At 40.4% G+C, this 12884-nt stretch overlaps 1 protein-coding gene across 1 annotated transcript; it reads right to left on the bottom strand.

Moving 5' to 3' along the window:
• Positions 1–125: 125 nt before the first annotated feature.
• LOC117540424 (putative gustatory receptor clone PTE01) lies at positions 126–1489 on the bottom strand. Its single transcript, XM_034207090.1, is given in 3 exon segments — positions 126–131; positions 242–1194; positions 1355–1489. Coding segments are annotated over 2 exon segments (942 nt in total). The 5' UTR covers positions 1178–1194; positions 1355–1489.
• Between the last annotated feature and the right edge of the window lie 11395 nt (positions 1490–12884).

The following is a 12884-nucleotide window of genomic DNA, read 5'->3' as shown; positions in this document are numbered from 1 at the left end:
ATAATAATGCAATAATTAATTATACGTTCCAAATGGGACATTTATTGTTTCACATTACCATGTACAATAATTAGCCAAAAGTTAAAGAATTATTATTATTAAGAAAAATATCTTTTGTCAGAAACTTAAACCTTAGAGGAACATAAAGCCAAATTAGGTTTTGCAGTCACAAAAAGGAATTAGTAGCAAATAACGTATTTATCGACAAGACATGAAAAATAAGTTGAACCTTGCTGCCTGCCTAAGATGGAAAGATTTTATTCCTGAAAAAGTACACTACTTTTTCTCTAATTTCTTTGGTTTTCAGTCCATAGATGATTGGATTTAATGTTGGAGGGAAAATTAAAGTTGACATTCCAATGAATCTCCTTAAATGTGGTGAAATATCTTTGATCCTGTATGATATGATAGTAAAAAGACCAAGACACTCCAAAAGGAGGACAACTGTCAAATGTGTAGCACAGGTCTGCAGAGCTCTGGCTTTTGTGTCGGTTCTCTTGGATCTGAAGCATGCAACAAGGATCTGGAGATATGTGTACAAAATTGTCCCATTAGCCATCAGTTGTGTAAGAGCGACTATAAAGAGCCCATAAATATTATTGATGGTTGTGTCGGCACAAACCAGAGTAAGCAGAGAGGGGTTATCACAGTAGGGGTTGTTCAATACAGATCGACAGTGGGGTAAACGCAAAAGCAGACCAAAAAGGACAGTAATCAAAACTAGTGAACTCATCCACACTAATGTGATTATTCCCATAATGTGAACATTCGTCATAACTGTGTTGTATTTCAAAGGGCAACATATGGCAATATATCTATCATATGCCATTGCAGTCAGACTGAAAATTGTACCTATTGCATAGATGTGGATAAAGAAAGCTTGGACAACACAAGCCGAGTATTGCATTGTCCTGTTGTTTGTGAGTATGTTCTTAATGATCAGAGGGAAGAAAGCTGTGGATCCTATGAGATCGCTGATGGAAAGGTTCAGCAATATTAGATACATGGGCTGATGCAGAGATTTGCTCAGTACAATGGTAAGGATTAGAAGAAGGTTGCAGAAAAGTATGATCATGTAGCTCAGAGTTGCAAAAAGAAATGCAGGAAAGACGTATTCAGAGGAGATATGTAAGCGTTCTAGCACCAAAACATCGGATGTATTGTAGTGGATGTTCATTTTGATGCTCTTCCTGCCTAGAAAATGAAAAAGCCTTCATTGTTAATAATGTCATTATTGTTAGTAGCATAACAACTATGTACACATTAACGATTTATCCCAAACATGTGAATGAATAATAAATGCATACAGAGATAATGTTGTAAAAGTCATATTTTAGCAAATTCATTAACTTACCAAATGATATGTCCACGCAACTTCACTCCTCTATGGGCTCAGATACATTTAGTTAATCATGACACATTACCAAATACTGTGCATGAATAACAAGTTATAGTGATTTGGATTCACAGCTTTGCACCAACACTTTAGAACCAAAATAGACAGAGAGGAGACAAACCAAACATTCATTCAGTCTCTGAACAAATAAGAAACATGTAGTGAGCACTATACTAGCAGTGACCAACTGGTAACATCTTCAGAAGGATTAGCATCTTTATAGGAGTGATTTTCTTCTGAACAGAAGACAGTTCCCTGGAGTATGATTCACCATAAATGTATTGTTGCATTGTTATGGCAATGACTTAAGGACTGGCTCACATGGTGCTTTGTGTAGAGGAAACTTCTGTGTAGCTATGCAGTGGGAGTCACCGACTCAGGAAGGAGACACGGTAGGAGCAGTAGCTTTGATCTCAAACACTGATGGTTTATTTGGAGTTAACGGCCGGAGGATTCACATCACAAATCCAAGAGCCAGAGGTTCTGACTTCACGGTAGAGTTGCCACGTCAATTCTGGAGAGCCTGTCTCTTGCTAGCCCATTTAACTGGTTCCACAGAGAGTCATCAACATGTTTTGATAAGATAGCTTTAGATAGTTTGGGCACACTAAGTTACCAGCTTCCGCCACTTATGGCCTTGCATATGTCATGCCCTGGAGTCCTCAGACAACAGAGAAGGAAGTGTCCCAGTGTACCCACAATACAGACCATCTGTGACCCAGTATTGACCGGTCACAGAATGGGAACAATAACATTATTGGCTGAAGCAGCCTGTGTCCTTAAAGGAGGTAAACAGACGTCAAGGTTTGTCCTGTATGTCACATCTTGGCGTCTATGATAATTATTTCCCTAACAGTCCACTCTTTTTTTTATCATTTATGATAACCTAAAAACATTCGTCTAATAATAATTTGGTCAATAATTAACTCAATAGGCGTCTCCAGATTCGAGTGTGGTCTCACCTTAGATTAATTACATCACAAAGTAGAATAAGATTGAAACATTCAATCACAATGATTGATACAGCCAATCATAATAGGAAAAATCATCTCTCATCAGTGTTTGATTATCTTTCGTCCAAAGCACAATAATGAACACACATAAAACACAGGTGCACAATGGCTAAATATTTGTTTTAAACTAATATCTTTTATCATTTACCATTAGTTAATTTCATTCATCAAACTATAAAATCAAAACAAGCTTGCCGCTTTAAAGATTTACTTCAAGGCAATCACTAGTCAAAAGCATTTTAAAACTCAGGATCGTAAGAGATCCAGCTAAAAATTCACAGTTAGAGTATAGAATTCACAATGGTGATTTGATCAATCTGTAATCTGCAAAAGTGCAGTGTCCTCAATTTTAGGATTTCTTTTACGTTTACTTAAATACGCTTTAGTCAAGAGTAAGGCACTTAAATAAATACATTCATTTTAGTCAAGTACATTGTTCAAAATCTGAAAAGGAAAAGTTAGGCAAATATTCAAAGACTTTTGTAAAAACCTGGAAAGGAAGGATTAAACATTCTTAAAACTTGAATTATTACATTTGTAAATGCTACCACTGATCTGTACCAAATTAAGTCTATCAATTATTCCTATTAGCCATACTTACCTGAGCATCTACTTGGTACTTGGAAATGATTCTTCTGTGTTTATCTAATGTTGAATGTATAATATCAATTTCTTTAAATTATACTTCTCTAATTTGAGGATCAAATATGCTACATAATTGTTATATGAAATATTATAAATATTTGTTTTGGGCCAAAACTGAAACTAATCCAGTAATTGAAACATCATTGTAGGTCTTTCTGTGCATGGATAATACATTAAAGAGTAGTGTTGTTAAGCCTGATTGCTGGACGATAAAGGATATTAACATTATCTGTGATAATAGTAGAAATATCTTATGATTCAATACTTTATAATCTGAATTAATTTTGTTTAGTGCGAAAGTGTAATCTGATCCGGCAAAAATATATTAATCACCACTATTCAACACATGTCTGGTCATTGGAAATATAAAGACAGTCATTAATTGTACATATGTAACCATCCAAGATATAAAATCAATTCAAAGTTCATCTTTGGGGAGTCACGTGATCAGCTGGACAAGATGGCAGCATAGGTTAAACTCGCTCAACCCAGTGATGCTAATTCTGTAAATATATACCGTTGAGACCATTTAAAAAATATATATTTTAGCCTCTGAGTGTTTGATCGAAGGCAATGTCTAAATCGAGCAAAAAGTCGCCGCCTGAAAAGGGTCCCGAGACGAGGGGGAAGTCTGACATGGAGGCGTTAGCCGACACGGTGCTTGAGAAGCAACGAGGCTATCTGGATTCGCGCTTCGACCAACTCCAACAGATGGGGAGGGAGACGGAGGGGAAATTGACTTCTGTCCAAACGGACTTGATGGTACTGAGTGAAAGCATCGGCACCGTTAAGGCAGAGATGGGTAAGATACGGGTGGATGTGGTGAAAAATTCGGGTATGCTAGCCACCCACGAGGATACGCTGGACATGATGCAACTCAAGCTAGCGGACATGGAGGACCGGAGCAGAAGATGCAACGTCCGTATAACTGGGCTAGCGGAAGGACTTGAAGGGTCTAACGCCATACAATTTCTGACACACTCACTTCCAAAGTGGTTCCCCTCCTTAGGTAATCTGAAGGGCGAGTTAATGCGAGCTCATCGTATCTACAGCGACGACAGGAAGAAGCAGGTAGGCGCTACCCGCACTTTGATTTTCAACGTTCTCCGTTACACCACCCGCCAAGACATACTCCGTGCCGCAAAGAAAGCCCCGCTCACGATTGATGGACGGAGGATTCGCTGCTCCCCTGACTACAGCAGCTACACTGTTAAACGTCGTCAGGCTTTCTCCCGGGCAATGGATACCGCCCGTGCCAAAGGGGTGGAATTTTTCCTCCTTTACCCCGCTACACTGAAGGTCAAGGGAGCTGGTCAAGTTAAGACATTTCATTCCCCGGGACATGCCGAAGACTTCATCGTCTCCCTGCCAGGAGTGCAGGATGCACCAACCGATGGGGACCCGGGACCTGGGCGCTCGTCTGACGGCGAATAGCGGTCTTTTGGAACCTGCTGGACTATATAGCGTCGCTGTTTTAGATTAAATGCACACTGCTTTGCGTGGTCTGGGATCTCTTACAGAGTTTTGGATTATTTCTGCAGGCTTCTTTTTATTTGTTTCTGTCTGACGCTGGACTCATTTGGGGACGGATAGTTGTTTATCATTGTTTGGCTGATCAGACTAACTTGCGAGCCTACTGCTTGATTTTTGGATCCCACACCACGTAATAGACTCTGGACTTTAATACAAACACAGCCGGCTTTTTGTTTTGATCTATATCACGGCGGATCCGCTGTGCATGCCGGATGTGAATGGACAATGGCCGGTAAGATGTGCGTTGGTTATCGGAACAGTGTATGCTATGATGTTACCTATTTACGTTTTTTGCTCTCTTTTCTTCTAATAACTAAGCTCATTGTTGCCTTAGGTTATTTCATTTAGTCTGTTAACAACGGTTTAGTAAGCTTTAAGTACTGGGTAGAAGGGTAGTTATAATCCTTTTGCAGCCCCATATCCAATCAGATCACGGATCAATTTAGGAATATCCGTTTAATGTACTGTTTAGTTATTTTATGTATCGTCTTTAATCTTTATTTTTCTGTATCATCTTGTTTTTGTTACTGGGGAAATGTATGGGGGACTGTCTTGTTTTTGTCTTTGTCCAGTTATGGGAAACGCTTACATCTTCTCGGATTGAATATGTGGGGAGGGACTCCATTTTATTTTGGTCTCGTTTACAGGTTTAGTAAATATGGTTGTTTATCATCTGACGTACCACTCAGCTTATTGTTGACATCTTCCAGAGCAGTGCAGCCCAATGGGTGATTTATCTATTCTTGTGTGGAACTGTGATGGGTTGAATGCACCTCACAAGCGAGCTAGTGTGTTGACTATGTTACATCGCCGTAAAATTAATCTGGCTTTCCTACAAGAGACGCACCTGCTGAGTAAAGATTCCGGCCGCGTTGCTAATAAATTCTATCACACTATTGCATCCTCTTCAGCTAACTCCAAAACCAAAGGAGTAGCCATTGTATCTAGACGTAATTTGAACGTTAAGGTGCTGGACATGTGGGCAGACACTGCAGGGAGGATAACTATTGCCAGGGTGGAAGTTTATGGGAGAAAGGTGGCTCTTATTTCTGCCTATGCCCCAAATACATTTGATAAGGATTTTTATGATACCTTAACTAAAAAAATGCTAGAATTAACCGAGTATGCTATCATGGTGGGAGCGGACATGAACGCAGTATGGAATTCAAATGAACGGTCAAGTTTAACAGCCTCTAGAGATCAGGAGTCGGCTACTGCTGAGCTCCAGTCTTGGGCTGGGAGTTTGGGACTAGTGGACATGTGGCGAGCTTTTAACCCACAGGTTAAAGATTATTCATTTTTCTCAGCCAGACACAAATCTTTTTCTAGGATAGATTATCTTTTTACCTCTCCACAACTTTTCCAGAAAGTCGATAATGTAATGTTGCTTCCTATTGCCCTCTCAGACCACAAGGGAGTACTCTGTTGTGCGACTCTGGGCAATTTATCCAAGCGCGCCACTAGATGGTGCCTCAATTCCACTTTACTAGGAAATGGAAAATATAAAGAACAATTCCTGACACAATTGGAAGAATTTCTTGACTTAAATATAGGTTCAGTTGAGGACCCAAGAATATTATGGAATGCAGTCAAAGGCTTTATAAGAAGCAATACCATATTGTTCTCTTCAAATGTATGTAAGGAAAGATCCGCCAGATTACAGGCTTTGGAAGCAGAATTTGCTAGTCTTGACTCCATTTTGCAGAATAATTACTCTAAACAAACGGCATCTAAATGTAAACTTGTCAAAAAGGAAATAAATGATATCTTGAAACAACGATCAGAATTTCTAATACATAGGGTTAGGCAGCGCTATTACTTCCACGGGTCTCGGCCCAGTCACCTCTTGGCTTCAAAAATCAGGTCTGGTGAGCACTTTGCAGATATTCCCTCCATTCAATCTTTGAATGGTAATGTCACAACTGAGCCAAAGCAAATAAATGAGACTTTTCAAACCTTTTATTCCAATTTATATAAGTCAGAGGTTCAGTTGGACAAGAATAGATGTGACGCCTTTCTCGGTCAGCTAGACTTACCACAGCTTGCAGTCACTGATTCCACCCATCTTGATGATCCCATTTCCTTAGAGGAATTAAAAGATGCAGTACGCAACATGCAACGAAACAAATCACCAGGTTTAGATGGGATACCTCCCGAATTTTATGTAGCATTTTGGGATAAACTGGGTCCACTACTTTTGGATATGATAATGTATTCGATAGATAAAGGCAGTTTTTCGAGGGACGTGAACATAGCCTTGATTTCCTTGCTCTTAAAGAAGGATAAGGACCCGACAGATTGTGCTAGTTACAGGCCTCTAAGTTTATTAAATTCGGATCTAAAAATATTTGCAAAAGTGCTTGCCAGGCGCATTCAGGATTATATGCCAACCTTAGTTAACTGTGATCAGACTGGGTTTATAAAGTCAAGGCTAGCTGCTGATAATGTTAGACGTCTTCTCCATATAATAGATTCTTCAGTAGACAAAAAAGACCCGGCAGCGGTGCTGTCTCTTGATGCAATGAAAGCCTTTGACAGACTAGAGTGGTCCTTTCTGTGGTCTGTGCTGGAGAAAATGGGTTTTGGTAATGGCTTTATACATATGGTTAAGGTGCTGTACTCTAATCCCTCAGCTCTGGTGCTCACTGGGCAATTATCCTCCGCGTTATTCCCTGTTTCTAGATCTTCCCGTCAGGGATGTCCACTGAGCCCAGCACTTTTTGCACTCTCCCTTGAACCTCTAGCCCAAATGATACGCCAATCCCCTAGTATACATCCGATTTCTGTTCGTGACACTCACCATCAGGTGGCGCTATACGCAGATGATATTCTGGTTTTCATGGAGAAACCGACTCAATCTATGCCTGTATTGTTATCTATTTGTGAGGAATTTGGTTGTCTCTCTGGCTTTAGGATTAATTGGTCTAAATCTGCCCTCTTACCCCTTAATGAGTCAGCTAAAATGCTTCAATTTCCACCCAATGTCCCAGTTGTCCAGCACTTTAAATATCTTGGGATAGAAATGTTCCCATCGTTAAATCGTATTGTAACATATAATTACTCAGAAACATGGAACAGGATTAAGATGGATTTGGAAAGATGGACTAGCCTTCCGAACAGTCTTCGGGCCCGAATATCTATAGTCAAAATGAACATTTTACCCAGGATTAATTTTGTCAGCTCAATGATCCCCCTCTCACCCCCGGTTGACTATTGGAAAAAAATCCACTCTTTTATTTCGCGCTTTATCTGGAATTCAAAGCGCCCACGACTGAAATTATCCACTATACAGAGGAGGAGGGAAGGTGGTGGTCTGGCGGTGCCTAATTTTAAATTGTATTTTTGGTCATTTGTGCTTCGTCCGTTACTGGTGTGGCTTAACCCTAATGCTTCCGTTTCTTGGCGTAATATAGAGGAAAATATCGTACAACCTTGGAACCTGCAGGATATCCTTTTTGCCAATTTAACAAATAGGCAATGTCAACTACGCTTTGGCCCTATAGTTTCACATCTCATCAAGATATGTCGCACAGCTGAATCACAATGTAAGATTTCCTGCAAGTGGCACACACTTTCTCCTATATATAATAATAAAGGTCTGCTAATTGGTGGGAGACCTGTCTCATCCTCTCATTGGAGCAACAGCCGTATTCACCACTTGAGTGACATTTATGATAACAGGGGCTTGTGCTCCTTTCAAGAAATTAAGAGTGCATTCAATCTGCCAGGTAGCTCGTTTTTCTTCTATTTGCAGCTCAGATCTGCTCTCAAGGCACATGGTGTCCCATGGCAACAACCTATACCCGTTCATCCTCTTTATAAGTTGTTTACTGTACAAGGGAAAAACAGGGGTATGGTGTCTACACTGTATAATTTCTTTCTGGAGGCTTCCTACGATAACCTACAGCTGGACAGAGTATGGAGATGTGACTGCCCAGTTTTAGACCCTGATTTCAGTTGGGAGGGTGTTTGGTCAAGCATAAAAGAAGCTTCTCGGAATCCCGATCACCAACAGATTCACTTTAACTATGTCCACAGAACATATCTTACCCCACGTAAACTTCACTGTATGAAAATGATAGACGATCCCTCATGTAGTTTATGCACTATGAAGTCCCCTGGCACGTTTATGCACATGATGTGGGACTGTCCCCCAGTCGCTCTATTCTGGACTAAAGTGGCTTCTGGCATGTCACGTGTGCTCTCAGTGACAGTGCCGGTGACTGCACCCGCTCTACTATTGAATGATCTGTCAAAGCTCAATATCACCAAGCTTAAGATGCGCATCTTACTAGCTGGCCTAACAGCTGCAAAAAAGATGGTTGCGGTTCGATGGAAGCCTCCTAATTCCCTCACCTTCAGACACTGGGTCCTTGCATCCCTGGATGTTGTTTATCTAGAGTTGTCAACTGCCCGAATAAATAGGACAAATGACACTAATATAAACAATTGGCGCTCTGCAGTCGATTCCTTCAAAGATCTTTTAGAATGATTTCTCCCTTTCCATAATCCACAGCCTTTTCAATTGCGACCTTTGCGTTTCCCTGTGTGTGTGTGTGTGTGTGTGTGTGTGTTTATATGTCTGGGAGGGAGGGTAGGGTTTATTTTATTTTCGTTGTCTTGTGTGTTCTGAATTCTGCATTTTGTATATTTTGTAAGTAATTATTTTTATCTAATTTTGTTCCTCTTGTGTACTTTCAGTTATTTCATTTAAGGAAAAAAATAAAAATAATGTTGTGCTTGTAGTTGTACATGTCGTGTATTAACATCAATAAAAATTTGATCACAAAAAAAAAAAGTTCATCTTTGTACGAGAGCTGGAAAAACGTGTCCTTCAGTCTTTCTGACTCGTTCTCCTCCTCTCTTTATGACAAAGAGTGTCTGGTGTGTGTAAAGGCATCCTGATACTGTAGATTAGCACGGAGGTGCTGATTGGCTCAAACTCTTCCTCAGAGCGCCATATTTAAACCCCCCAATTGCTCTGCTTTTGTGTGGCTCATTAGTGAGCACTGTAGTTGATCCCCCCAGTGAAACGGAGGCTCATCCACCTGCATTCCTTCTGCTATCTGCTTGAGAGCAGTGCCAGACAAAACTGCGTATTCCAAGTGGCGCATCCAGGTCTTCCCCGTGATGGGAGAGGTTAGGAAGATATCTGCCCCTCCAAGAAACAAGGAACCTTGTATGAAGCCTCTGAAGTCCTCGCTCGTCCCGCAGGGTTGTCTGCCTGAGCCCACCGAGCAGAAAGATGAAGAAGCATCCCATCTCCTCAGATAGTTGAAGATTAGAATCCTCTCATCTCGAATGACCTCGTGCCTCCTTGCCCGTTGCTGGGGGTGCCCTCTGCAGCCGGAGAGTGTGACCCTCTCTCTCTGACCCTTGGCCTTCAGAGCTGTCCTAGTTATTGGGTCAACACTTGATAGGGATGTTTTCCTGAGTGCAGACAACTCAAAGTAATGGATTAGCACATTATCATTTAAATACAAAAATAGGATAGGCCCCTCAGAATTATTTGGGAGCCTTCCTGACACATGCACATGCATAAATGTAAGGTTTGTGTTAGTCATTTAACATGCAAGAATCATATACTCATCAGTCCAAAGTAGAGAAATGTTATTGTAATTTAAAGGTGAGCTAGTCCCTGCGGATATCACCCCTTCTCAATGATTCTAAATGTTAATATTAATTCACCATTTACCGTTTGATAAAAGATTAGTTTATCAGAAATATTTTCCTCTTCCATAAAACAGGTTTGAGAAATAAATGTTCCAATATAAAATCAATTACTCAATATAATTGACTCTTCCCTCCCCTTTCTTACATATGTCTCATATGAAATAATAACTTAGGAGTCTATTTAAGCATGGTGTAATCTATTACTCGAGAAGACTCAGTATCACCTGTGTGCAGCTTACAAAAAAACAATTGTGAGAAACATATATTATGCAGGAACTGTATACCTTTGTTGAAAAACAAAGCATATCTGATTTGGGAGGAAAAGCTTCATCCCCTTAACATCTGAGAAATGTCAAACAAATTCAAAACCTTACATTTGAAAACAGGTTTGCATTCCTTCACTTAAAATGACGTTATCATTGGAAACAATAAAAGCTAATTGTTTTGATGTAGAATCTATCAATTTAATCGTTAGAGCAGAACAGAATGGTTGTATTGTAGCCTGAGTACCGTGCAGCCTTCAGTTTCACCAGGTGGAAACATGGTCCATATAATGTGAATACATGTAGAACTAGACATTAAGAGGCCCCTGACATTAGGCCTATTTTAAAAAATAGTAGGGGCTTTTAACAGCTTGCCAACCTACAGGCATCCTCTGCATAGCAGTATGAATAGCCTTAAAAAAAAAAAACCAATCTTCGGTAATGAGTCATATTTCTGAACCAAATGCCCTAAGTTAAGCCATTAGTCCCATCTGACTGACCCAAGGGTTGGTGCTGGTGTGACCGGGAGGCTTCCAGGTGTTCAAAGCAGATGTCAAGCTTTCAGTTCATGGCTTGGTGGGGGGAGTGGCCCACGTGAGACAGTATTGTTCAGTTTGAGGAGCGGCATTGTCTCTGGAAGCAGGTAATGGTGTCCATTTTCTGACCAGACCATCCATCCATCCATCCATCTTCTCCCGCTTATCCGTGGTCGGGTCGCGGGGGTAGCAGTTCCAGCAGAGAGCCCCAAACTTTCTTTTCCCTGGCGACATCAACCAGCTCTGACTGGGGGATCCCAAGGCGCTCCCAGGCCAGCGAAGAGATATAATCCCTCCACCTGGTCCTAGGTCTACCCCTTGGTCTCTTCCCAGCTGGACGTGCCTGGAACACCTCCCTAGGGAGGCGCCCAGGTGGCATCCTAACTAGGTGCCCGAACCTGACCAGACCATTAATGTCATTTCATGTAGAGCAGCCATAGCATCTCTGTGACTGCACTCAGCCGGACTGTCAGAACTGGGTGATTCTTAGTGAAATCGTCCAAGGCCATAGACAGAATGGAACCACGTACCAACAAAAGGGACACAAGGTCATCAATGTCTCTCTTTACCATTGGCCTAATTGCACAACAAATTAGTGGGAAAAATGTGGATCACTAATCCATCATGTGAAATGTTGAGTTAATCAAAATAATTACTTATGGGTTGAAATCAAATTAACATTAGAACTAAAGTCAGTCAAAATTGGACTTTGCACGGATCAGAATCTAATCAATACACCATTTTCCCAGCTCTGTAATGAAAAGGATAACAAGATTAGGTACATTACAGGAGTGTTAAAATACCCAAACATGCACACTTATCTTATTCTAGTAGAGATTAGAGGACAAGGTCTAATGTTGTGAACAAAATGATCAAGTCAAAGTTATTTTGTTTATTGTTATGTACCTAATTTAATTTAATAATTAATCTTGAATTACTAATAACTTTAAAGAAGGCAACAATTTACAATTTGGATGAAGTGATTACTCATCCAAAGTGTGTGTGTGTGTGTGTGTGTGTGGTGTGTGTGTGTGTGTGTGTGTGTGGTGTGTGTGTGTGTGTGTGTGTGTGTGTGTGTGTGTGTGTGTGTGTGTGTGGTGTGTGTGTGTGTGTGTGTGTGTGTGTGTGTGTGTGTGTGTGTGGTGGTGTGTTGTGTGTGTGTGTGTGTGTGTGTGTGTGTGTGTGTGTGTGTGTGTGTGTGTGTGGTGTGTGTGTGTGTGTGTGTGTGTGCTTGTCTGCCCAAGGTTTAAAACATTTGGGACAGCACAGCAGTGAGAATGTTATGAGAACCAATCTGTTGTTTATACTAAACTCGAAGGAAGCTAGACTGGAACATTTTAAATAAATCAAAACACTTGCACATTAATTAAATACATTTCACATTTAGCTCGAGCTGGGTTCAATACTTTTCTTTATGGTATTTAAAATTGGGCTCGAGTAGTACCCCTGGATTTGGCTTGCAACACAAAATGATACTGATCTCTGTAGGACTTGGAAGTGTAATGATTCAAAGTGCCTGTGAAAGAGAGGCCCTTGGAAAACAACATCTATTTTTTAACTGTGATTACTTATTTTAAAGAAATTGCAACATTATACTTTTAAAGAATTGCTCAATTAATTTAACACATTTATTATGCACACAATAAAAACTTCAACAAATATATTGATCCTGGCTTAACCAGCAACCTTTACTCTGTTGTTCATAAGCTCGGTTTCAGAAAACTTGTCAGTAGTTTAACAACTATTTTAATTTTAGTATTGTCTATGTAGACCAATTGGTTGATACTACAAATAATTTGAAGCAGTTTAATAAAGAATGTTAAAC

Source organism: Gymnodraco acuticeps, unplaced genomic scaffold (assembly GCF_902827175.1).
Source record: "Gymnodraco acuticeps unplaced genomic scaffold, fGymAcu1.1, whole genome shotgun sequence".
NCBI lineage: Eukaryota > Metazoa > Chordata > Actinopteri > Perciformes > Bathydraconidae > Gymnodraco > Gymnodraco acuticeps.
This window is presented reverse-complemented; position numbering and strand designations above follow the sequence as displayed.